At 42.1% G+C, this 27,774-nt stretch overlaps 1 protein-coding gene across 3 annotated transcripts in view; it reads right to left on the reverse strand.

Moving 5' to 3' along the window:
- HTR4 (5-hydroxytryptamine receptor 4) overlaps positions 1 to 27,774 on the reverse strand; it is a 704,330-nt gene that overhangs the window by 285,526 nt on the left and 391,030 nt on the right. For all 3 annotated transcript variants that reach the window (XM_077472675.1, XM_077472674.1, XM_077472673.1), the window contains 2 exons: positions 25,984 to 26,109; positions 14,965 to 15,165 (listed from right to left, as the gene is read on the reverse strand). In XM_077472675.1, the coding sequence (XP_077328801.1) occupies positions 14,965 to 15,165; positions 25,984 to 26,109 (327 nt within the window). The remainder of the gene's footprint in view (positions 1 to 14,964; positions 15,166 to 25,983; positions 26,110 to 27,774) is intronic.

The raw sequence follows: 27,774 nt of genomic DNA on the forward strand, positions 1-27,774 counted from the left end.
AATTTTATAGTCGGAGTTAAGTAAGGCTATGGGTCTGTAATTATCTGGTAGGGTAGGGGATTTACCCGGTTTCGGGATAACTGTGATGTGTGCATGTAGAAACTGAGAATGCGGTATAATGCCCTTCTGTAGGGAGGTAAAGTGATTAAGCAGATGAGGGCTCAGCGTCGGGAGAAAAGTCTTATAATAAACATAAGGAAGCCCGTCGGGGCCCGGGGACTTATGGGACGGGAGGTCTTTTGTAACCGCAGCCAATTCCTCTGGCGTGACAGGGGTATTCAGGGTATCTACTTGTGGGGAAGACAGCACTGGTAATTTCAAGGAAGCGCAGAAATCATCAAAGCTATCTTGGGAAAACACATGGTTAGGGTCTGAAGCTAGGCAGTTATATAATTTTTTGTAAAAGGCACCAAATACTTTAGACATCGTCAAGGGGCAGTAAGTCGGAGTGCCGTCCGACTGTAGCAGGAGATCAGGATAGGAGTGAAATGGACGGGGCTTTAGCTTGTTCACCAACATCCTATGAGGCTTGTTGGCAAATTCATAGAACCTCTGTTTAGCCCAAAGCAGAGCTTTAGAGCACTTGTGCATATCTAAGGATTTTAACCGTTCGCGGATAGAGGTCACTGTGCGAAGACGTGGCACCGATGGGGAGGACAAAAGCAGAGCTTCAGCTTTTTGCAGTTGCGAAAGGAGATCTAGTCTCTGCGCAGCCGAGTCTCGCTTGAGGCGGGAGCCAGCCGAGATACACAATCCTCTAAAAACGGCCTTGTGGGCCTCCCAAAGGGTGGACACATCCCGCACCGACCCCTCGTTAAGTTGAAAAAATTTGGCTAGACCGTGGGATAAATGGGCTTCTGTAGCTGGATCACGGAGGAGAAACTCGTTGAATCTCCAGTGGCAGGTCTTAGGTGTAGAGAGGGTGAGGGCGAGGTCAAGCTGGACCGATGCATGATCAGACCACGTTATGGGATTCAACTCCGAGGCCACTGCCGACGTTAGAAGAGGCGCCGTAACAAAGATGTAGTCCAATCTGGAGTACATCCTGTGTGGGGGAGAGTAGAAGGAAAATTGCCGATGCGTAGGGTGTTTAATCCTCCAGATGTCTAAAAAGTTATGGGATCTAATGAGCTTGCGAAACGCAGTAGATTGACGTTCCGTTTTTAAGGAGGGATTGTCTGAAAACAGGGTCTGCCTATCCTTCCTAGCAGACATGGCCATATTGAAGTCCCCGCCAAGGATCATGAATGGCTGAGCATAGGTGCCCAGTTTGTCCAAGACCTCAGTAAGGAAGTGAATCTGGCCCGAGTTGGGAACATATACATTAATAACAGTAAGAGAGCGAGAGAGGTAGTCACAGTCCAGGAGGATGTATCTGCCCTGTGGATCAATAAATGAGGACTTAACCCGTAGCGGGCATGTCTTTTTAATCAGTACTGCCACCCCTGCTTTACCAGAGGGGTCAGAGGCCATAAAAGAGACCGGAAAATGTTTGGCCGCAAATTTAAGAGATCCCCCTGGGCGAAAGTGGGTCTCCTGGACTAGGACCACATCTGCGTTTGAGGACTTGAACTCCTTCAAAGCCAACCAGCGCTTATGGATTGAGTTCAGGCCCTTAACATTATAAGTCAGTACCCTCAAAGCCATCGTGTAGAAAACAGTGAAAACTTAAGATACCCATAATATACAAACAAAACAAAACAGATATAACCATACCAACCAGGAAGATACTGGGACCCGTGGTGTGTCCTAGAAGTAAAAGGCAGGTGAAGGCATATAATAACAACAATGTGATTATAAAGCGTAGAAAAGAGTGTCCAAATTGAACGAAAAATGAAAAAAAGGCCGAAAAATAGGCCTAAAAAATAGAAAAAAAAAACATTACAATTAGAAAAAAGGCCTGGGGGGTAAAAACCACCCAGGAGTCCACAGCCGTAACCGTGGAACAAAAGGAGGCACATCAGGGGTTCCAGCTCATCTGGAGAGACCCCGCCACCTTCCAGCAATAGTTACAGGGAATAAGAGCAGAACATTGTAGTCCCAACAACCAGAAAACAACAGGGGCAGTAAAAATAACTTGTAACTAAAGTTGCAAACACCCCCTGTTAAAGAGGAAACATGGTGAGACAGGGGCCGAGGCCTAGGCCAGCCAAACACTACACAAGGAAGCTTCCATCAGGGAGGGAGTCTAGGATGCAGGTTACGTTGAGGGGTAGAAAAGGATTTCTGCGACTTCTGGCGTGCAGGGGTCCAAATCCGAGCAGGAATGGAGGAGGGTCTGGGCGTCGTCGGGAGCGGCGTGGGATCCTCATCTGGCAGCGGTGGTAGGCCCAGGTTACGTATGAAAGCTTCACTCTCTTGAAGATCTCTCATAGAGTATTGAATCCCATCTTTAGTAGCAGAGAGGCGGAAGGGGAACCCCCAACGATACGGGAACTGATGATTTTGCAGATGGGCAGTCACAGGGCGGAAGCTACGACGTTTGGCAAGAGTGATAGGGGATAAGTCACTAAAAATTTGTATCTTGGCCCCTTTAAATTCCAGACGGGATTTTTTTCCGGGTGGCCATGGTCAAAGCTTCCTTGCTATCGTAGTAGTGAAAGCGTACGATAATGTCTCTAGGGTTGGCTCCGGCAGGAGGCTTTGGGGCTAGGGATCTGTGGGCCCTATCCATTCTCCAGTCTATGTCCGGGACTTTAGGGGCAACAACATTAAAGAGGCTAAGTAGGTATGGTTTGATCTCCCCCTCACTAACGGCCTCAGGTACGCCTCTAATCCGAAGGTTTTGGCGACGTTCCCTATTCTCCAGGTCTTCCTGTTGGGATTGGAGCTGAGAGACAGATTGTTTCAGACCGGCGTTGTCCTCTTCCAAAACGTGGACATACTGTAGCAGGTCATCAAATTTGGTTTCCAGGACATCAGTCCGTTCTCCAATCTGGGCAAGCTCCCCCCGCAATTCATGGGCCAGTTTACCCATTTCCTTAGAAACATTACTCGTCAAGTCTTGCAGGAGAGCTCGCAGTTTATCATCAAGTACATCGACTGTGACCGGGGCGGACATCCCGTCTGAGTGGCTATGTGACAAGGAATGTGGACTGTCTTGTGTCGGTACTTGGGAGGCCGCTTGTGCGTACGTGAAAGAACCTGGAGAAGGAGCTGGAGAGGCCGGTCTGCTTAAAAATCGATCCAGGGTCTGTGAGGGCCGCAAATCCGGGGACAAAGACTGAGGAAGGTGTTTCGGCCCGTATTTCACCATGAGGCGTTGGGACTAGGCGTATATTTAGTTACATGTGGTGTTTCCCATAGAGGTGTAGCGACTGTGAGCAGCACAGGAGCATTGGAAGGTGGCTAAGGCCTATATAGGATGATCACATGTTTGTCAAACAGGGAGGGACCCAAGATGAGACCCCAAGAAAGTTCGCTGTCGGTTAGAGAACACAAACCAGGAGAGCAGGCCGCAGCAGTCCCAAACAGCCAGGGGGGGAGATCCAGACACCACTGCCCCTCTGGGTTGTATAAGGGGAGAGGGCACTAGCTAGGGCAGAAACCAGGGCAGATAGCAGCAGTTGCAGGCCACAGGCAGTAGGAGAGGGAGACGGGTGCACCAAGATGGCCGCTGAGCAGGCCGAGGGTAGAAGCTGGGTAGGAGGGTGGGACTGATGAATGCTGGCAGTCACTTAGGAGGGCTAATATGCTGAGCTGGGGCAGGGATTAACACCTGCGCTGGATGGGGTAGCAATCTGGCCACAGAGGGGGGAGAGCTATTAAGCTGTGAGAGGCCTCGGGTGGAGCAAGATGGCCGCCGGAGCTCACCTTGCCTGCTGGAGCCTGGGCTTCCTCACGTGTATCCGTGCGGCGACCAGCGGTGGTCCGGTGTAGGAGAGGTCGTCCGGAGGGGTCCACGCCAGATGTATGCCACCGTCCCGGCCGGGATGGGGCCTGGGATGTGCCGTCCGGAGGCTCCGAGAAGCGGTGTAGGCCGCAAGATGGCGGCGTCCGGCCTGTCTCACCGCCCGCCGCCGCGGAGTAAAAACGGCGGCGGATCCGGCCGAAATATCAACTCCGTCCGGAGCTCCGATGGCCCACCGGCTAGATGAAGAGACCGGCGGGCAGAGAAAAGTTGCGGTGGCCGAGGATGGGGATCGATGGTGCTAGGCCTCGGCGGAGCTCTCCCCAAACACGTCTGTCGTCCTTGGCTTCCGGTCACGCCCCCGCTGTTTCCACTATATCAGCTGGAAAACCCATTTCAAGAAATGTATCTTTTAGCAGCTTACTCTGGGTGTCATAGTCCATACTTCTGGTACAATTCTTTTTAAGTATACAGAACTGGCTTTTGGGTATATATATATATAGATATATTAGCCATTGGTAATGATGGCAGCTCTTATAATGAAGGAAGGAATTGCCCACCGTCAGTTTGGTGTAATTTCTGGCATGAATACCCTTGCCAACAAAATAAAGTTCTAGGTCAAGGAAGGCCAATTTCTCCTTATCCATGACTGAAGTGAAGGTCAGACTCATGTTGTTATTGTTACAGTGTGTTACAAAATCCGAATATACAGACGCATTTCCATCCCAGATGATTGTCACATCAACAATATACCTGCCATAAACATGATGTTGGACAAAAAGGAATTGCCAAGTTACAGAGGTTCTTCTCCCGTCTGCCTCATCCCCAGGTAGAAGCAGTGGATGCCCATTCAAGCCCTTGGAGATGCAGGACAGCATATACTTTTCCCTCCAAGCCTCTAATCTTGAGGCTCATATTATTGAGAGAATCACTCATGGTGATAGCAATTCTTCCATACTGGCCAAGGAGGCTGTAGTTCCCCTGGGCAATGTACCTCAGTACCTGTTGCCCAAGATTCCGCTCTTGCCTCATCTTCTCTCTCAAGGGAGATTTGAACACCCAGCACCTCACAAGCTGAACCTTCATGTTTGGATGCTGAGAGGCAAAAATTTAAATCCCTAGGTTGCTCATCAGAAGTAATTTCAACGCTATTAAAAGCTAGGAAGTCTTCCACAAATTGTATGTATAAGAAAAGCTGGATCAAGTTCAAAATGTTTGCAGATGGCAGGGGTTTCGGACCCTGCTGTTCCTTCTTCCTCGGTCCTCTTGGATTTCTTACAAGCAGACCTAAACCTCGGTCTTGGACTGAGTTCTCTAAAAGTCCAAGTGGTGGCAATATCAGCAGCTACATAAAAGAGATGGGCAGAAGATATACTTATAATCCAATTCTTCAGAGAGGTTAAAAAGATTCGGCCACCAGTGAAGCAAGCTTTTCCTGCTTGGGATCTGTCCTTTGTCTTGGACTTTCTAACAGCTCATCCTTTTGCCCCATCAGAGTCCTCTTCTTTATGGAACCTGACACTCAAAACAGCTTTCTTGATTGCAGTTACTTTGGGTAAAAGAGCCTCAGAACTTCAAGCTTTGGGGGCAGAAGATGAACATATTTCTTTCTTCCCAGATAGAGTGGAGCTGTGAACACTTTAAGGATTTATTCCTAAGGTTTCTTCTTGATCCACTCTCTCGGAATCATGGGCACTACTTACCTTCCCAGATCCAGAGTCAGGGCCCTTGCTTGAATTGGACATCTCCAGAATGCTAAGATGTTACTTACAAGCTACAGCTTCTTTCAAGGCATCAAATAAATTATTTATACTCCCTTGGGGAAAGAATAAGGGGAAAGAAGAAGCTTCAAGAACAATTGCCTCTTGGATTTGTAAACTGATCAAAACCACTCAACCAGGGCAGTTTCTTCATCCTGGGCAGCAAGGGCTAATGTGTCAATGGAGACAATTTGCAAAGCAGCTACTTGGTCTTCTTTGAAAACATTCCTGCGACACTATAGAATTGATCCAAGAGCACTCACTTCGGTGGGGTTCAGAAGAAGGGCAATTGAATAAGCTTTTGTGTTTACTTAATACATTTCTTTAGTAGAATTACCCACTCAATTTTCAGTTAGTTATTTATCACGGGTATGCTGCCCTGCAGGCACCAAGAAAATGGAATATTGTATCATACGTACCGTAATTTTCCTTTCCTGGTGTGTATCCATGTCAACATACATGCCCTTCCTTGTTATTCAATATGAGAAGAAAGTGCTGTAGGGGAGCATTAGTCTTTTTTTATAATATATTCACTATCACAGGTATTCTGCCATGGATAGGCACCACAAGGAAAATTACTGTAAGTAAGATACAATTTTCAGGATTTTTTATTTTCATTTTGGATAGAGCAAGGAAAGGTTATAACTCCTGTCAGATTTTTTTTTTTGTCATCTGTGTCCCATTGTGGAAATTTCCCTTCACTTCCTGTCCCACAGCTAAACAGGAAGTGAGAGAAAATCCCTGCAAAAAAAAAAAAAAAATGAAGGAAATTCAATTTTTTTTCAATGAAAACCACATAATCTCAAAGTAAATACCCAATACTACATTATGATAGCAATATACAAATACCTTACTGGTGAATCTAGTATAGGGAGAAAAAACTTTTCAGTGGGAGGGAGCTTAAAAAGACACGCGGCCATTCATTGAAAAAGGAACAGAAGTGGTTTAACGTTAAACTAGAGAGTTATTTACTGTCAGAGCAGTGAGGATGTGGAACTCCCTTTCACAAGCAGTGGTATCAGCAGGAAGTGTCGATAGTTTCAAAAAACTTTTAGATGGGCATCTTAATGATCCCAATATAAAGGGGTATGGGATGTAATATTGACATAAACTCACACACACACACTAGGGGTTGAACTGGATGTATCTTTATTCAACCTTACCAACTATGTATCTATGTACATCAGGGGTCTCAAAGTGGCGGACCTCCAGCTGTTGCAGAACAGGTCCCATGTGGCATTGCAAGGCTGACAGTTACAAGCATGATTCCCACAGGCAAGATGGGACTTGTAGTTCCGCAACAGCTGGAGAGCCACCAGTTTGAAACCCCGATATACATCATTTGTATACAGGCCTACATACTTGTATATTTTGCCCACTGTTGTCCACTTTTATGGTTTATTTCAAAAGTTAATAAGAGCAGATGCATTTTAACAATAAGAATACTGTCAATAAGACTTATTTTATTCAAGTAGGTTTTTTTTCCCCAATACTGCAAGCTGATTAGCAAAACGTAAACTCTATAGCCCCACTTTCTTATTTTACTATTAACAAAAAACACAATGGCACACTGTTCCTTTAAGTATGCAAAAAGTCAGCTGTGCGTTGGTGTGATCATCTATGTACATTAGAACAGCCTAGGCCAGTGATGGCAAATCTCGGCACCCCAGATGTTTTGGAACTACATTTCCCATGATACTCATGCACTATGCAGTATAGTTGAGCATCATGGGAAAACTAGTTCCAAAACATATGGGGTGCCAAGGTTCACCATCACTGGTTTAGGCTCTATAATGATAATAAGCCCTGTTCTTGCACACAGACTTACATGAATGTGCTTAAATTTCAATAAATGAGTAAAGTTTGAAAAAAATATTACAAAAGTGCATCCATGAATTGCTGTGCAAAATACAATATTGAATGTCCAAAAGTAAAGTCCAAAATGCAAACAATGAAAATGAAGTGCAAAATGGCAACGATAAAAATAAAATGTTGGGTGCTCCACACTGTGTACACCAGGTGTTCAAGATATGGAAAAAAGGTGCTTGCTAGTGAGAAAAGGTTGGCATCTTACCCAAATCAATGGATCTCTATTACAGAGATCATAAACAGCTTGCAATCAGTGACCAAGGTGTTTATATCTCAGACAGCATATCTCCACGTCATCACAAGAATGTGAGCCATACATCCAGATAACATGCATAAAGTAGAGAGAAGCTTGTAAATCAGCCAAGTGGTTTTATTAAAAGGATACAACTTATACTTACAGGGAGGCTAAGAAATCAAACATGAACAAAAATGAACTAGTTGCGGTGTCACCTGTCCAGCTAGTCACGATGACGTCACAGGCAATCTCCGATCCGACACGTTTCCTCAAAAATAGTATCTTCTGGGATTGGAGGATCCCATTTTATTTTTATTGTTGCCATTTTGCAATTCATTTTCATTGTTTGCATCTAGGACTTTACTTTTGGACATTCAATATTGTATTTTGCACAAAATTCATGTATGCACGTTTATAATATTTTTTCAAACTTTACTCATTTATTGAAGTTCAAGCACATTCATGTAACTCTGTATAGAAGAACCCGGCTTTTTATCATTATAAAGCTTGGCTGTTCCAATATACATATATAATCACATCAGCGCACAGCTGATTTTTTGCATACTTAAAGGGTTAATTTTTTTTACTTTTTTACTTGTTTTACTAAATTCCAGCTCACCTATGCACCAATATAGCATTCATATACTTTTTTTTGCAAAAAATATCAAAGCTTTCCATTAACTCTACAGTCACTTACTTTTCTTGTCCTAATCCACATTTCCAGACATTTTCATTAGTAATGTCTTTTTTCCTGATCAGACTTTCGGTCATGACACAGCAAGGAATTGACCAGCTGACCTCATTAGCACACACCCTGCATCATCCACCCACCCGTTCCCAGGTGCATGTTTTTTAAATTAAATGCAATAAATCACTGATCACCCTTCTCACTAAATACACAATATAGAATAACATTGCATAGTGTATGGCCATGTTTATACACCTAAAATTACTAGTTGCGCTTTCATTGCCAATAATTGTTAATGGCACTCCAAACACAGAAGCAAACACACATTTTACCATGTGAAAAAACGAGGGGCAAATGCTGCAAAACACACAGTAAAAAACATGCAACCCACAAAACGCCAAAATGTCCCATTAACCACATGTAATGCAGCCAATTGAAATCAACAGGCTGCCTTATGCATGTCACAGTAAAAACTAGACACAAAATGTGCCTTCCCACTATGCTAGATGTGAATGGGGCCTGAAAGTGATATTGGTGTGATAACACAAGAACAATTAGGCTTCATTCATCTCTGTGCCTTTCCTTGCATTTCAGAAATGAGCTGCACATAAAATCGCAGTAAAAACGCATCAAGCTCCACTCAAAAAAAGTTCTGAAGCTTATTTGGGGCGATTGCAATGTTTAGAGCGTCCCATTCAGGTGGATGGGTGGCCCTATGTGTAATGAGTGAAAATGCTCCAAAACGCCTCCCCCCCCGCTAAAAAAATTTAAAAAATGGATGTGGGAATGTGAGTTCCTGCTATGCAGAGTTGTGAACGGGACTTGACAGCTGAGTGTTTCTGTCCCCTCCCTTCTATGTACTTGTATAAAGATGGCAATACATTATGGAATCTGATTGTGTATTTAATGAGAAGGGTGTTCACTGATTCATTGCATTTCATTTAAAAAAATATGCACCTGGGAGTGGGTGGGTGGATTACGCAGGGTGTGTGCTAATGAGATCAGCTGGTCAACTCCTTCCCGTGTCATAACCCATAGTCTAACCAGGAAGAAAGACATTATTAATCACCTGTAGAAACCTTTGCCATCTTAACCCTTCTCTTCTTTTTTCTGCTACAGATTGTCTCTGCTACAAAAGTATCACGGACAGTACTCAATTTTCTCTCTGCTACAGAAAATCTCATCCTTATCCGGCCTCAACCTGGCCACTTCTATCTACAACAGATACCTTGGCCCCCCTCACTATGCACAGAATCAGGCCCTAACCACTACAACCCTGGCAGACAGACATTACAAAAAACAGAGCCATGCTCTTGAGCGTCTGTGGCGTAAGACAAAGTCACAGCAAAATTTCAGCCAATATAAATCTGCCCTCCAAAAATACCATTCCTTTCTCCACGCTGCCAAACAGACTTACTTTATCACTCTCATTAACACCCTCTCACGCAGTCCCCATCAACTCTTTTCTACCTTTAATGCTCTACTTCATTACCTCCACACTCTAACTCTGTGATCATCAACCCTGTCCTCATGGTCCACTAACAGGCCAGGTTTTATGTATTACCTTGGGGAGATGCAGACTAAAATACTGCAATCACTAAGCAGCAAATGATATCACCTGTAATGCATTTCAGTTATCTTGCAAAACTGGCCTGTTAGTGGGCCCTGAGGACAGGGTTGATGACCACTGCTCTAACTTACTCATTGCCCAGGAGATTGCTAATCACTTCAAAAATAAGATTGAGACAATTCGTCTCCAGATCTCTTCCGCTATACAGATATCTCTGTCACTCTACAATCTTTGTCTTTGTCCTGTACAATCAAAACTCTTGTTTAACCCAACTACTACAGAGGAAGTCAATAAACTTTTTTCTAACGCCCACCTAACCTCCTGACCGCTGGACCCTTCTCAAATACTACGGTCACCCTCTCACTCTATCTTACACCCTTAAACTCATATTTTCAACCTCTCCCTCTCTACTGGCATCTTTCTCAACCCTCTGAAACATGCACTAGTCACTCCCATACCAAGAAAGGCCTCACTGGACCCCACCCATCTTAACAACCTAAAACCCATCTCCTTAATCCCTTTTGCCTCCAAACTCCTTGAACGTTTAGTCTACAACTGACTGAGCGACCATCTCATTGAGAATAACCTTCTTGATCCCCTTCAGTCTGGATTTCATCCATAGCACTCCACAGAAACTGTTCTCCTAAAACTCATAAATGACTTACTAACAGCTAAAACCAATGGTCATTATTCCATACTCTTACTCTTGGACCTCTCCGCTGCCTTTGATATAGTTGCAAATTGAGTTTTTCCTCAACAAACTCAATTTGCTTGGTATCCATGGCTGTGCCCTCTGTTGGTTCAAATCTTACCTATCTCACCACACATTCAGTGTCACTTACAACTCTACTTCCTCCTCTCCAACACCTCTTACCGTTTGGGTCCCCCAAGGTTCTGTCTTTGGACCTCTACTATTCTTGAGCTACACATCCTCTCTGGGTCAGCTGATAGCCTCCCATGGCTTCCACTACCATTGATATGCCAATTACACCTAAATCTATCTCTCTACCCCTCAGCTCACCCCATCAGTCTCCTCACTCATCACTGATTTACTAACAGACATATCAGCCTGGATGTCACACCACTTTCTCAAACTTAATCTTTCTAAAACCAAGATCATAATAATTGCTCCCCCACGTGCCCATTCCCCTGACTTCTCTGTCAAGATCAATGGCACAACTATCAGTCAGTCAGGGTACCAGGTTGCTAGGAGTGACCCTAGACTATGAACTGTCCTTTCAGGCCTGCATTCCAATTCCTGACCAAATCATGCCACCTTAGCCTCCACAACATATCTAGAATACGCCCCTTTTTAACGAATGACACCACCAAGCTTCTAATTCACTCCCTGGTCATCTCTCACCTTGACTACTGCAACTCACTCCTCATTGGACTACCTTTACATACACTATCCCCCCTTCAATCCATAATGAATGCGGCTGCAAGACCCATCCACCTTACCAACCGTTCAGTGTCCTCCACCCCTCTCTGACAATCTCTGCACTGGCTTCCACTCACCCAATGAATACAATTCAAAGTACTAACATTAATTTGCAAAGTCATCCACAACTCTGCCCCCAGCTACATCACTGACCTAGTCTCAAAACACCAACCAAGCCGCTCTCTTCGGTCCTCCCAAGACTTCATGCTCTCTAGCTTCCTTGTCAGCTCCTCCCATGCTCTCCTACAGGATTTCTCCAAAGCTTCTCCCATCCTTTGGAACTCCCTATCCCAATCTGTCTGACTGTCCCCTAATCTATCCATCTTTAGACAATCCCTAAAAACCCTTCTCTTTAAAGAAGCTTATCCTGCTTCTAACTAATACACTGTTTTACTTTCTCCATTAGCTCACCCCCCACAGCTATTACCTTTTGTATCAATTGATCCTCCCTCCTAGATTGTAAGCTCTAGCGAGCAGGGCCCTCTGATTCCGCTTGTACCAATAGCTGCGCAAACTGTTGGTATATGAATCCTGTATAATAATTATAATGATAATAATAATAATGGAAACATCTGGAAACGTGGACAAGAAAAGTATGTGACTGTAGATGTATTGGAAAGCTTTGATATATTTTCAAAAAAAGTACATGAATGCTTTATTGGTGCATGGGGAGCTGAAATTTAGAAAAAAAAAAAAAAAAGTGTACAAAGGTGAACTTAAAAATCTATATTTTTGCTTATTTTACTGTTGCGTGAATTTTAAGGGTAACTCCACTTTCATGAGAAAAAAAATAATATAGCATATACAATTGTGACTCAAGTCAAATTGTAATTGAATGTTATTAAAATGTACCTTTTCTTTTCAATTTGCAGCTCTGTAAAATGCAATGCAATATGGCTACCTGGAGGGGTTCTGTACACACATGGTGTACAGAATGGCCCCTGAAAATATAATTTTCTGCTTGAGTGATTGGCTTTCTGATTTTCACAGAAGTCTGCAGTAAGATGCAAGTCAGATTTTTGGCATCCCCTGCAACAAAATTATAGTTTTTGGTGAGATATTCCCAAAGGGAAATCACATCTAAAGGGATACAGACCTGGCAAATTTCCTCATTAGACTTCTGCAGGTGCAGCAGCTAACTGATAATTATAAAAACACTCCCATTAGATTCACTCTGCAAATGGACACTGACAAACAGCTATTCCTTCAGAATAACTAAAGGTAGGAATCTTCAACTTAGTTTGTTAAAATCCATGTAATGTACATAGATCACCTAGAGGAGGAATGTTTTTTTTCTCATCAAACATGGAGTTACTCTTTTACCACCTCCAGACCATCTGCTGTGATTATATGGCGGCTCTTTGAAGAGGGATATCGTGGTTATGACAGCAGCTAGCTGCCATAACCCCAGTATCCTCTATTTCAGTGGGAGGTCCACTTTCAGATAAAAGTAGTCTACAGCGGATTCACCGTGTGATCACTTTTATCAGCGGTGGGAGAGGTGCCCCCCTCACGCTGCACCCCGGGGGTCTCCGCTACTTACCAGACCCGCCGGTAGTGGCGGAGTCGATTGCATCTGTTCCCCTGGTGACCTGGATGCAGAGTGAGGGGAAAATGGCCCCTGCTGTCATTACTGTAATTTTTACCATTATGAAACATTTTTGGTGAATGTGTAGGGGTACAATATACCCGATACCCATTCACCCATTCAAATGGGGGGTCCCCTTGTTAAAAGGGGCTTCCATATTCCAATAAGCCCCCCGCCCGCAGACCCCCCAACCACTGGGTAAACACACAAATCTGGGTTCTCTCAGGGGAGAGGAGAGAGATCGGTGTTCATACTAGGTATGAACACCGATCTCTCTCCTCCCCTAGTCAGTCCTATTCCCTCTATAGTTAGAACACACCCAGGGAACACAGTTAACCCCTTGATCGCCCCCTAGGGATAATCCCTTCTCTGCCAATGTCATTTATACAGTAATCATTGGCTATTTTTAGCTCTGATCATAATATAAATGTCAGAGGTCCCAAAATAGTGTCAAAAGTGTCTGATCTGACCATCGCAATATCGCAGTCCTGATAAAAAGCGCAGATTGCCACCATTAGTAGTAAAAAAAAAAATTTCATAAATCTATCCCCTATTTTGTAGAAGCTATAGCTTTTGTGCAAACCAATCAATTTATGATTGCGATTTTTTATTTATTTTTTTACCAAAAATATGTAGAAGAACACATATCAGCCTAAACTGAGGGAAAAAAAATAGTTTTTTTAAAAACTAAAAAATCTATTATAGCAAAAACGAAAAAATATTGTGTTTTTTTCAAAATCATTGCTATTTTTTTGTTTATAGCGCAATAAATAAAAACCACAAAGGTGATCATATACCACCAAAAGAAAGCTCTATTTGTGCGGAAAAAGGGACATGAATTCTTTGCCTGTTCGCAAGTTCTGGTGCGAACCGAACCGGGGGGTGTTCGGCTCATCCCTAGTGAACAACCATTTTGCCTTTAGTAAATCAATCCTAATGTGTCAGTATCAGTAGAATGAGCAGTAGCTAGGACAGTACAATGATGTTTCTAAGCCCTTGTACACACGGTCGGACATTCCGACAACAAAATCCGTCGGATTTTGTCCAAAACTGGTGTTGCATACACACGGTCGGACAAAGCTGTCAGAAAATCCAATCGTTCGTAACGTGATGACATTATTTCGTTAAGACAGGACTACGTTTAGGCTAGTAGCCAATAGCTTTGGTCTAGGAATTTGATCTGAGCATGCGTGGCACTTTGTCCGATCGGAATTCTCTACAAACGATCGGACAAAGTCCGATCGGATCATGTTGTCGGAAAATTTTATAGCCCAGCTCTAAAACTTGGTCGGTCGGATATTCCGACGGAAACAGTCCGATGGAGCCACGGTCTGATCGGACATTTTCCGTCGGAATGTCCGACCGTGTGTACAAGGGCTAAAAGGTACATAACTGAATGGAAGAGGTACACAATCAGAAGATTATGTAAAGTTTCAGCATGTATGTATGCTGTCTGATGTCTTTAGCATGAACAACTGAAAAGGAACTAGCAAGTTCAATAAATGTTTCCCATTTACAATATTACATTATAGTCTTATTTTTAGCTAAAAAATATAAATAAATAGGACATATTTCGACTGTTAAATGACAAGTAGTAATAAAAATTTCACTCTCTTCATTTTTTATAAATAATGACAGTGAGTTCCAAAAATATATTGTACTTTAGATACCTAACCATTTTCTGCTGCTTTAACGTATATACGGAAAAGATTCATGTTACCATAGAGACTGAACAGAACTTTAAAATTAGAATTGTAAAACATTTCACAGAGCCTGAAAGGTTAAAAACCCTCCCAAAAAACGCTGTAGATAAAAGAAGACTTTTAGGCACAAAACGTACAATATATAATCTATTGCAGACAATTGGCCTACAGGCCATTTAAAGATTCTGTGTTTTACATTGATAACTTTATCATTACATTCATTTTATTCAAAGTTACTTGTAGCCATTCATGCCACATACCTGTCTAGTGAAATACAGCAGAGGTGCAGGATAGAAGCTGTGGTTAGGAGAACATCAAGTGAGGTCCGTACTAAGCAGAACATCTCCCCATAAATCCACTTGTCCTGGATTAACTCAATGGCTCCAAATGGCATCACTAATACTGACACCAGTAAGTCAGCAAATGCAAGTGACACAATGAAGTAATTGGTTTTAATTTTCCTGCAAATTAAAACATACAAAGTTACACATAGTAGGAAACTGATTAAGTATGAATAAAAATAAATAAATCTGTTATGGATAAGTGTGATTCTATAACGTTCTGGATGCTTATAGCCAGTGGCATTGCTATGGGGGTTTAGGGGGTTTGTCCCACACTCGGATGGCACCTACCAGAGGGGTGACACTCCTGGTGTAGCTACAGGGGTTGCAGGGGACCACAATTGTGACCCTATATAAAGTGAAGGTAGTGCTGCGCTATGAACCTAAATACTGTGCGTAATAAAGTGCAAAGGTGCTCAATGAAAGATATGGTTGAAAGAGGCAATGTTCACAGGTCAATATTTCCAGTCCTAGGCAGTATAAAAACGTGTCACATGCCCTGCGATCTCTTCAGATAAAACAATAAAAGTGTATCAATAAGACAATAAAAGTATATCAAACACTCAAATGATCCTTCGTAGAACAGTGATAGGAAATATATCCATAGGAAATTGCATGCCCTGCGACTTCTCCGGATAAAACAATAAACGTATATCAATAAGACAATGAAAGTTTATCAAACATTCAAAAGATTCTTCGTAGACCAGTGATAGGAAATATATCCATATGGTGTGCACATGAAGTGAAAAAACGGTGCTCAAAAAAGAAGGTGCACTACTATTGCAATAAATCCTGAAGGACTAGGTAAAATCCTAAAAGGCATATAAAAGCATACAAAAAAGTTTCCTCCATATAGGTATATGCTGCAAATGTTCTTATAGGTGAAAGCAAAAAAGATAAGTAGTGTCCATATAAGGTGCAAGGTAGATAAGTGGCTGTATATTAGCAGTGTCAGTATAAAATGACAAAGTGCTGGTGCTGGTGACAATCCTCTGCCATAAAGTGCTGATGATAGGTGACTTCCTGGTTCCTGCGCAAAGTAATGTATAGATGTACCCTTACCTTACCGCTGTAAGGTAACAGGATGTGGGTATATCTCAATGTGTTTCTTGGCAGCCTCCCAGTATGGCGTATCCGGCTCAACTGGTGTGTGTCTCTAGTCTGGAATCAGAGTCCCCCTATTGTCCCTGGTGTGTCCGCATCCAATGAACCTCACAATGGGGCATGGAGGGGATGTAAAGAGGGATGCACAATAGTGTAGTATTTCCAAATGTTTATTGACAAAACAGTAAAAGTAAAATCAAGGTACTCACAATAAGAAGTATCAAACAGGCATAATACAAACGAGCTGCGAGCTCGCCAATGTCACTTCCAGTGCCTCGTGTTGAGAACACTTTTATTGTTTTATCCAAAGAAGTCGCAAGGCATGCGATTTCCTATGGATATATTTCCTATCACTGTTCTATGAAGCATCTTTTCAGTGTTTAATATACTTTTATTGTCTTATTGATACGCTTTTATTGCTTTATCCAAAGAAATCGCAGGGCATGTGAAACGTTTTTATACTGCCTAGGACTGGATATATATTGACCTGTGAACATTGCCTCTTTCAACCACATCTTTCATTGAGCACCTTTGCACTTTATTACGCACAGTATTTAGGTTCATAGCGCAGCACTACCTTCACTTTATATATTCTCTGGGTTCTGATATTTCCTTCAGTGTTGCAGCATATTATTAAAAAACACACACACATTTGGTAGCGAGAGAATATCATTGTATTATACAATTGCGACCCTGCCCCTTCTCCAGGGGTCCTGTCACATTATTCCTCATCACACCGTGTCACTGGGGAAAAGTAAACTTACAGGGCCGGCCAGGACTTGTAGTCTTTTCCTGCATACAAGACAGGGTACACTGGTGAGGGATGAACTGCAATGCCCATGATGCTTTGTGTTGTTGTACAGTCATGGAATGCAGTGCAGGGCTTCCTGCCAGTCTGGGCCCACTGAGTTTACTTTTTCCCAGTGGCACAGTGTGACAGGGCAGGTTGAATGGAGAGCAAGATCCGAAGTTCAGGAAGTGGACAGAGGTGTGCATACCTCCCAAAATTTTGAGATGGGAATGAGGGACAAATGTATGTAGGCATAGGACACAACCCCTGCCACAGAATTAACAACAACAAAAAAAAAAGATTAATTAAATCCACAAGGACTTTTTTTTACCACTACTACTAATTTATATTGGCTTTTTAAAATGTACAAATGTAGAAATTAGATGAAAGTTTTGGCACTGGGAAACACTTTCTGAAAAATAAAAATTGCATTTTATATACAACTATATGCTAGTGCCTGTTATATGTGCACTGCAGCGCTGCCTCTGGCTGCCTCATAGAGCCCTCAGAGCCGAGGGAGACTCATTCTAGAGATCTATACAGTTCTATGGTGTGGAACGGGGGAGCTGAGCCTGTACTAAGAGGAGGGGGGGGGGGGTCACACCATGTTTTACCGCACCAGGTGACACCCCATAGCAATGCCACTGCTTATAAATAACAATCAGGGACTGCAGCAGGACAAAGAGCTCTAACATCTTAAACCTCTAGCCTTCCACTGTGGCTCATAATCAGTCTGGCCTTGACTGCTGGATTCATTATGAATAATATGGAATTCAGAAAGGACTTTAGGGTCTAATCACACTTGTTCATTTTTTCTGCACTATAAAACAATCATTTTACAGCATGAAAATGCATTTCAAGTAGATATTTTATTTTTATATATATATTTTCATATCTGTGTTTGTGCATTATCAAGCACCAAATTGAATATGTCTGCATGTGAATGAGCCCATAAGGTCTTATGCCTTGTACGCACGGTCAGACATTCCGACAACAACATTTTGTCCTAAACTGGTATTGCATACACGCGGTCGGACAAAGCTGTCGGAAAATCCGATCGTTCGGAACGTGATGACGGTTGTTCGTTATGACGGGACTATGTTGAGGCTAGTAGCCAATAGCTTTGGTCTCGTAATTTGATCTGCGCATGCGTGGCACTTTGTGCGATCGGAATTCTCTACAAACGATCGGAAAAAGTCCGATCTGATTTTTTTGTCAGAAAATTTGAGATCCTGCTCTCAAATTTTTTCCATCTGAATTTCCGATGGAAAAGTCCGATAGAGCCCACACATGATCGGATTTTCTGACAATATAATCCAATCGGACCTTTTCTGTCGGAATTTCCGACTGCGTGTACAAGGCATAAGTCTACTTCAGAGAGTCAGATACCTAGAAGTGGTATTCCCCATTGGGGTCCCTGAATGATATCCAATGGGTAATCCTATAAAATACTTTAAAGGTGAATATATTTTTGAGAGACACAAAATATTTGAATACACAGACATTTTAATTTAGCAGTAGTTACATGGAAAAATCCAGCTTTATTACAGTAAGTACTTTTTTGCTTATTAAGCTTGACAAGGTTGTTTTAGCATATTTTGGAAAAAATGGCACATGAATTCTGGGTATCAATATCTTAAAACGGACCTTGCAGTAAAAAGCAAGGTCCAATACAAGCAGAACTAACCAGCTTGGAAATTTTTCGGTCACAGGAGCATGTGCCATAATCTGCAAGTATGGTTATTATATTTATACATTATGGCAGACTATTGGCAGGCAAAGTGCCTGTCTTCTGCATTGCAACAGTGGTACTCCCCCTTGTTGCTCTATGGCCAGTACTTCCACCTTTGTCTTATCTCCTGAAGTATTTGACCATCTTGACTGGCCAGGCTGGGATAAGGTGACATGGGGAATACTTTACAAATAGAAATGCTTGGAAAAAAATTCTGACCAGCAGTTAAAAAATTTTAGTAAGGAAGAGACATACGGAGTCCCTTCTGTCAGAAAAAAAGCCTACCTGTCAGCATTTTTGTAAAAAATGACTTCAGTTCTGCTTTTGGAGATCTGCCTCCCCATTCACACATTAAGTAGTAGCGTGAAAATGATAATTAAAAAAAAAATGGCAAAAAAGTGCACTTGTGCGGAAGAGTCTTCTCATAAAATTTGAAATACTTAGCATTTCCTAAGAATGCAAACGTCAATCTTGTCTAGGGTGTAAAGTAAGTATATTTATTAGCTCTTTGCCTTGCAGGTTTATTATTTTACTTTCATGATGCTATTTAGTATGCATAGGGGGACCCAAATATATAGCACATTTTTGTCTCCAATATGTAAATGCCACTTATTAGCCACATTTTAGTAAAGGCAGAGGTGTAGCTTGCAGCTTATTTGCCTGATGAAAAGTTGACCCAGGGCTCCCCCCTACCACCTTCCAGTTGTGTTCAGCTCTGTTTAAGGTGCACACCAGGTGGAGGTAGGCAGGCCAGACTCTAAACTGCTGGTTGAAAGCGGTTAGCTTGCATGTAAAAGAGGAAACTTAGTAGGCCTGGTCTGGGCCCTGCCTGGGGTAGGCAGTCCCTCTGACTTCCAGACTCACATACAAGCCCACTGCTTTTACCCGGCAGCTCAGAGTGTGGTCTGCCCCCACCTTGTGTGCATGGCTGAGCAAAGCGGGGACAGAGGTGCTGTACTGCAGGGAACTCTTTTTCACATTATATGCCCCACATTACTGTACTCAGCACCCCTCCTCCACGTTAGAGGCATCAGCCACCTGCACACTACTGCCCTCAGCACCCTACACACATTACTGCCCTCAGCTTCCTTCACATTACAAGCATCAGCCCCCTGCACATTACTGTCCTCAACCCCCCTTGCATTACAGTTCTCAGCCCCCCCCACATTAAAGGTCTCAGCACCCCCCCCCACATACACATACATACACTGCTGTCCTCGGTTCTCAGGCCCCCCACAATACTGTCCTTAGCCCCACACGTTACAGTTCTCAGCTCCACCCCCACATAACTGTCCTTATCCCATCCACATTACAGTTCTAAGCCCCCTACATTACTATCCTCATCACCCCCACATTACAGTTCTCACCCCCCAACATTACAGTTTTCAGCCCTCCACATTACAGTCCTGACCCCCCCCCCCCGCATTGTAGATATCAGCTCCCCAACATTACAATCCACAGCCCCCTCATTATAATCCTCACCCATTTTACACTGGTGTCCTCAGCCTCCCTTTCATATCCCCCCCCCCCCCCCGCCCCCACTGTCCTACCTTACACAGGCAGATCAGAGGGTGTGAGGCACAGCAGGTCTGGATGAAGGATGGGAGCTGCAATCTGGAGATTGACCGTTCGGCATCCTATTAACCAATCACCTGCATGTTAACTCAGGCAGCCCCCCCCCCCCTCTACCCACGACTGTCCTGTCTCCCGCTGTCCATACAATGACACTGGTGATGGCTGGGGTATAACCAGCTCCTAAATGGTGGGACTACGGGAGTCCTGATGGGAAAGTGACTCGGTCCAGATTGGGTCGTGATTCGCTATTTATTAATACCTGACGTAAAACCTCATGTGACAAGGAGGCAGCATGGGCACCCTGGAGCATGGACAAGGTCACCATTGTAACCCCTGCAGCCCCTCAAACTCTGCCTATGGGTACAGGCAATAGTAGTAATAATTTTTTAGTTCCCACACAAACAAAAAGTAATACTCTGTTACTGCCACCTATTATCCTTTTATCCCATAAATTTTAACTAAGCATGGAATTAATGTTTTTTTTTAAGACAACACACACCTTTCACTATAAGCATCAATCAATGCGCTACACTTTTCTTTGCTCATTGGAAACTGTCCCAAACATGAAAGGTCTAGTTGATATGTTCTCAAGTTCTACGTTTTTCTCTGTAGCTATGGTACTAGTTATTTGTAAAAGCATATATAATTATAGCCAGTAATAGTTCATCACATTCATCTGTACAGATTTTGCCAATCTTCCTTCTTTAGTCCAGACCAAGGAAACCACTTAGATGAAAGGTGAAACATGTTCAACATTATAAAACAAATCCAGATGAATGTGATTAACTACTGTTAGCTATACCATGACCTGGATAAATGAAAATCATCACAGACATATATTTTATTGAATACATTGCATAACTAGATTAAGTTACATTTTATATGTCAGCCTTCAGCATTACAAACTTTTTCTTCAACAGATGTAGTCATCAGCTTGTATTATTAATGATTAATAGTCTAGTTCATTGCATAATACTTTCAGGACATCTGCAACAATAAACATTTGCGCTTTTACTTTGTTCTCTTAAGAGATCACAGATTCATTATATTCGTTCCTCGAATCCTGACAGGTGGCAAACTTAAAAGAATTATCTGAAAGAAAAAGCAGCAACAGGCTAATTTCCATGATATATTTATCTAGAATTACAGACAGGGTCGAGTCCCTGTTTAATGAGACTCTACGAATATGACAGCACTCTTCTTGGCTTTAATTAGTGGTTGGCTCTCTGAGGAGGAGAAGGCGCTTTGTGGTTCAGGAAACATAAAGAAAAGATACATCTTCAGCTTCTTCAATGCTGTACTGTAAGGATGATCTCATCCAAGCCTGGCTAGTTGTCTTAATCTCAGAAAAAAGGAACAAGCTATTGTACTCAACGTTCTTTAGCTATTCCTGTCATAAACCTAGATAGCCACAGAAGAAAACTGGCTTCTCATAGGGAAGAAGTATTGCTCTGTGCACCTTCAGTTCCAGGCTGGTAATTTCTGCACTAAGAATTTAGCAGTTGTAGTGCAATACGGACAAAGGCTTTGCTTTTTTGTTCAGAAAAAGTATGGAATAAGAAATATGGAAAAACGTGTCTAAATTAGCCTATCTCAGGCTTTTTCCCGTAGAGGAACAGTTTTTTTCAGGTTTCTCAGAATCCCTACTAAAACCAATGTAACAGGAGTCAGTGGGAAGAATCCCCCCCGCCCAACACTGTAGTCAGAATGTCCCCCTTGCAGATAGCCAAAAAAAGATCATTGGTGTTATGCTGCTGAAGTTATCAAGTGGCATTGTCCTTGGAATTATGCTGGCAGATCAAGTGGGAGGTCAACTGGCCACAGCAACCTCTGGAGGAACTCTAGGCTTCCATAGTGATAAATCACTCCTCTAGTTTAAATGTATCTGTTTGACAAGTGCAGAAGACTTAACTATTTTCTTAGTAAAAACACATTTACTGTACAACATTTCTACCTATGTTATTATTATTATTTTACAATTGCATGCATTAAGAGGGCTTGCAAATATGCTTTGCAAACTCCTTGAATTTTCTACTGCAGGGGATTTATGGAGAAGACATAGACTTGTGCTGGGATAAGGAATTTCAGCAGGGTAAAGAAGATTTGTGCTTGGAGGATGGAACATTTTTGTTTGGGGAAAATGAAGATTTGCAGGACGTGTCATTTTTATTTTTATTTTTGGGGGGGGGGGGGGGGGGTTGCCTAGATGGGAAAGTAGGGGAGAGTTTTGCTTGTGAGGGGAATTTTGAACTACCCTGATCGCTGTACGTGTTACACATCCTTGATCTCTACAATTTGTGTGTTAGTTACATGCTGTTGACCTCTGCACTCTTTGCATTACACTCTCCTGACACCTACTCTCTGTGAGTAAAACAACCCCGATCCCTGAACGCTGTGCATTAGGTATTCCCGACCCCTGCATTTTGTGTGCTATACACTGCTGACCCCTGCACGCTCTACAATATTTGCATTATATACTCGCAATCCCTGCAATGTGCACATTATACACTCCTGTCCATGTACTCTGTTACATACTGCTAAGCTTTGCACTCCCATATTTACGTTCCCCTTTATTCTGTGCTGTGCAATATGTACACAAACACCTGAAATCTGTGCCTTACACATCCTTCACCCTTACACTATTGTGTTACACACCTGACCCTGTACTCTGTGTGTTATACACTCCTGACCCCCTGCACCCTATGCTTGTCATATCTCTAAACCCTAAAACCTGTGTGCTACACATGTGTGACACCTACATATGGTCCATTATGTACTCCTGACTCCTGCACTGTGTTTCTTAAATATTTCTGACTGTGTGCATTATGTATTCCAAAGCCCAGCATTTTATACATTATGTACTCCCAACTGTAACATTCTGTGTGTTACAAACTCCTGACCCCTGCACTCTTTTTATTGCAAACCCCTGACCCCTGAAATCTGTGAGTTACAGACCCCTGCACTATATACACTATATTCTGATCTAAACCCAGCATTTTGTACATTGTGTACTGTTGAACGTAGCACTTTCTGCATGACAAGAGAAAGTAATCATGGCTGTCCTCCCCAGCAAAGGTATATGAATCACAAAAGTGACTGTCAAAATCACAAATTTTCAAATCCACAGTGATGTGAAAAAGTATGTGCCCCTTCCTTATTCTTTTTTTTGCATATTTGGGCGGCACGGTGCATTATTTGGGCGGCACAGTGGTGTAGTGGTTAGCACTCTCACCGAGCAGCAAGAAGGGTCGCTGGTTCAAATCCCAACCACGACACTACCTGCCTGGAGTTTGCATGTTCTCCCTGTGCCTGTGTGGGTTTCCTCCAGGAACTCTGGTTTCCTCCCACACTCCAAAGACATGCTGGTAGGTTAATTGGCTTCTGCCCAAAATTGGCCATAGTATATGAAGGGGGACCTTGGATTGTGCGGGACCCTCCTTGAGGGTAGGGACCAATGTGAGTGTGCAATGTACAGGGATAGGGACAATTGTAGACACTCACTCAGGTTGAACTTGATGGACTGGTGTCTTTATTCAACCTTACTAACTGTGTAACTATGTAACTATATTTCTCACACTTTAATGATTCAGATCATCAAACTTTTAATATTACACAAAGATGTAATACCAAATGTAATTTTTTAATTATTATTTCATTTATTAATGGAAAAAAGATGTTCAAGCCTGCCTGGTCCTATGTGAAAAATCAATTGCCCCCTCACATGCTGAATCATGAATGAACTGTGATTAACCATAATTTTTTGGACAGCTGAGTTAAATTTCACTTGTCACACCCATGCATGATTACTGCCAAACCTGTTGAATCAAGAAATCACATAAATAGAAGTTGTCTGACAGTGAAACACGCTAACAGATCACAAAAAGCCATACATTATGCTACATTCTAAAAAAATTCAAGAACAGATTAGAAACAAAGTACATGTATCGGTCTAGGAAGGGTTTCAAAGACATTTTTAAGGCTTTGGAACTCCAGTGAACCACGGGGAGAGCCATTATCCACAAATGAAGATAACTTGAAACAGTGGTGAACCTTCCCAGGAATGGCCGGCCTACAAAAATTACTCCAAGAGCATAACTACAACTCATTCAGGAGGTCATAAAAGAACCCAGAACAACATCTAAAGAACTGCAGGCCTCACTTGCCTCAGGTAAGATCAGTGTTCATGATTCAGCAATAAGAAAGACTGGGCAAAAATCGCATACATGGGAGCGTTCCAAAGCCATAGCCACTGTTGACCAAAAATAGCAAAAAGGTTCATCTCTCATGTACCAAAAAACATCTTGATTATCCCCAAGACTTTTAGGCAAATATTCTGTGGACCGATGAGACAAAAATGTAACTTTTTGGAAGGTGTGCATCCCGTTACATCTGGCATAAAATGAATACAACATTTCATAACAAGAACATCATACTAACAGTCAGACATGGTGGTGGTAGTGTGATGGTCTGGGGCTGCTTTGACCTGGACGACTTACCATAATTGATGGAACCATGAATTCTGAGCTCTGCCAGAAAATCCTAAAGGAGAATGCCATCAGTTCGTGACCTCAAGCTCAAGTGCACCTGGGTTATGCAGCAGGACAATGATCCGAAACACAAGTCCACCTCCAAATGGTTCAAAGAAAGTAAAGTTTAGGTTTTGGAGTGGCCTAGTCAAAGCCTGGACTTAACTCCAATTGGGATGCTGTATCATGACCTTACACAGGCTGTTCATGCTGGAAAACCCTCCAATGTGGCTGAATTAAAACAATTCTACAAAGAAGAGTGGGCCAAAATTGCTCCACAGCAATGTGAAAGACTCATTGGCAGTTATTGAAAATGCTTGATTGCAGTTGTTGTAGCCAAGGGTGGCACAATCAGTTATTAGGTTTACTTTTTCACATGAAGCCAGGCAGGTTTAGACAGCTTTTTTGCCTTAATAAAAGAAACCATCATTTAAAAACTGCATTTTGTATTTACTCGGGTTATCTTTGAGTAATATTTTTTTATTTTTTTGATGATCTGAGTCATTTAAGTGTGACAATATGCAAAAAAAATTAAAAAAAATCAGAAAAGGGGCAAATACTTTTTCACACAACTGTTTGTGAGTGTTCCACTGTGTACTGTGTAGCTGTGTGTCGGGGATTCACCTATAAAATGTGCATGAATAAACCATGACCAAAACAACCATGTTGTGTATATTATTATAATTCCAAAACCTATATATTAACTGGCCTGGCAGAACAAAACAGAACATTCTACAAATGTACAAATTCATTTAAAAAAAGCCAAGTGTATCAAAATGTATAATACAAGTTTAAATGATCACCAATGAAAGTGAACATGGATGATTCACAGTTTTCTGGAGTAATAAGCCCAAGTAGGTAAACGCTCTTAAAATGAGGTGGCTAAAATGTTCTAATCACAAGTTAGTGTTCTGAGTCCTTAAAAACACATGTCATGTAATGAATCGTCGTAAATAAGACAATCACTTACTTTCCTGGTATGTAAAATGGTATTTATCCAGAAGCTATTCCAGCACCAGTTACTTTTTGGGAGTCCAACAATGGGAGAGGGTGAAACTGTTAAATTTCCTATGAGTTGATACTAGTGGATGATTTCATTTACAACCCAAAACTGAAATATTAGCTTTTTGATAGAAACACATTAACTTTATTCTGCAGCGTTATTTTTATCACCATAAATATGTTAAAGATCAAGAAGTTTCATGACTCACCTCAGTTGCCTATCCCGGCATACAGCCACCATCACTAGAATGTTACCGAGAGTGGTCATCAGAATTACTGCTGAGATGAAGGTGATGAGAACTATCTTCTCCCCCACACCGAATCCCTCATGTGGCCTGCCAAAGCAACAGAGGATCAGTTAATAGTTAAGCTTTGTACAACAGTGTATGGCCAGCCTAAGGGATTACATCTTACTGATTCTGTATAATAAATTATTTTGCTCTTTTTACGTCTGAAATAACCTTCCCATAAGTTTATACAATCATTTTATGTAAATTTTGCATGGTATTTACCAATGAAAGTCTCCATTGTATAGACATCCAAAAGTACTGACACTGCTAGTGGTCCCCACCTTGAATGTGATGTCAACACAGGGCCGTCTTTAATGTGGGGCAAATGGGTCAGCTGCCCCAGCCCAAACCTTTGTTGGGTGGCTCAAAGCCACTGCAAACAAACAGGATCTAGAAAATGCACAATTATCTGCACCGAAATGAACTCCCACTGCGCGTCAACGTTTAACACAAGTTAAATCTTCTACCTCTCAATGGATGGGTCCCTCCGAGCAGTCGGGGGGAACTCCATTGCTAAATACTTCTACTACACTTTCCACTAGCACCCTAAATATGGTAACTCACCCAAACATGAGTTCATGCCAGACAGATTTACGTCCCTCACCAATTTTTTCTCAACAGGCACTAGACCCAAAAAAGGTATTTAATATGGAACAAGCTATCCTCAAAATCCCATTGACAAAACCAGCTCAAAGTAATTAATTTATCATCTTGCGCCCTCACGAATAAACAAATTCAGGTGGTAAAATTAGGCCTGACATTCTGTCCAACACAAAAGATAGATCAATTCAAGCTAATTAAGGATATCAACTTATTCTCACGTAAACAAAAGTTCAAGGTCTTTTTCTAAAAGAAGCAATCACAAGTTCCATCGCAATCTTTTGACATTCCGTTCTGAGATTAAATCACCATAGATGATTTAAAAGCCTTAGATGATCTAATGGAGTTGTGGGAGGAGGGTCACACAGATGAAAGTAAATACTCTACTCAGGAGGTTGATCAGTCTCAGTCAATGGGTGTCCCTCCTCCTCATCTCCCTGCATATCCAGCTTTTTTATTTTTTGTCAGGGAATACAAACTCAAATCCCAAGCATTTCCGACTCTCAAGCCAAACCCAATATTTTGGCCATCACCAAACAAGTTACAAATGAAATCCAGAACAATAAATGGAAGGGATTGTCCTGTTCCAATTCAACCTCTGGACAGCAGGAAGCGAGGAAATCCCAATTTAATAATAAAGCCCTCTGATAAGGGAGGCAACTTGGTGTTAATGGATAGTACCCAATATGAGGCTATGGTTATGGATATTCTCAACAATAAAAGCTGGCATAGGAAGGTATCTTTGGGGTTTGTAAACAATATACTAACTTGTTTTAGGAAGCTAATAGGTTCAGCATATTATAACAAACTGATATTATTATTATACCTTAAACATTACATTTCCAAAAACTCCAAAATTTTACACCTTGCCTAAGATTCATAAGAGCTTGGCTCTTCCCCCTGGGCAAACTTATGTGCTTTTACCTGCATTTTATAAGTTGGAGCCAGAGTCCCTTTAAGACATTCATAAAAGTTTTGCGCATATACAGTATCTCACAAAAGTGAGTACACCTTACATTTTTGTAAATATTTTATTATATCTTTTCATGTGACAACACTGAGGAAATTACACTTTGCTACAATGTAAAGTAGTGAGCATACAGCTTGTAT

This window comes from Lithobates pipiens, unplaced genomic scaffold, assembly GCF_037356315.1.
Source record: "Lithobates pipiens isolate NorthernLeopardFrog02 unplaced genomic scaffold, aLitPip1_a1.2 Scaffold_8, whole genome shotgun sequence".
Classification (NCBI taxonomy): domain Eukaryota; kingdom Metazoa; phylum Chordata; class Amphibia; order Anura; family Ranidae; genus Lithobates; species Lithobates pipiens.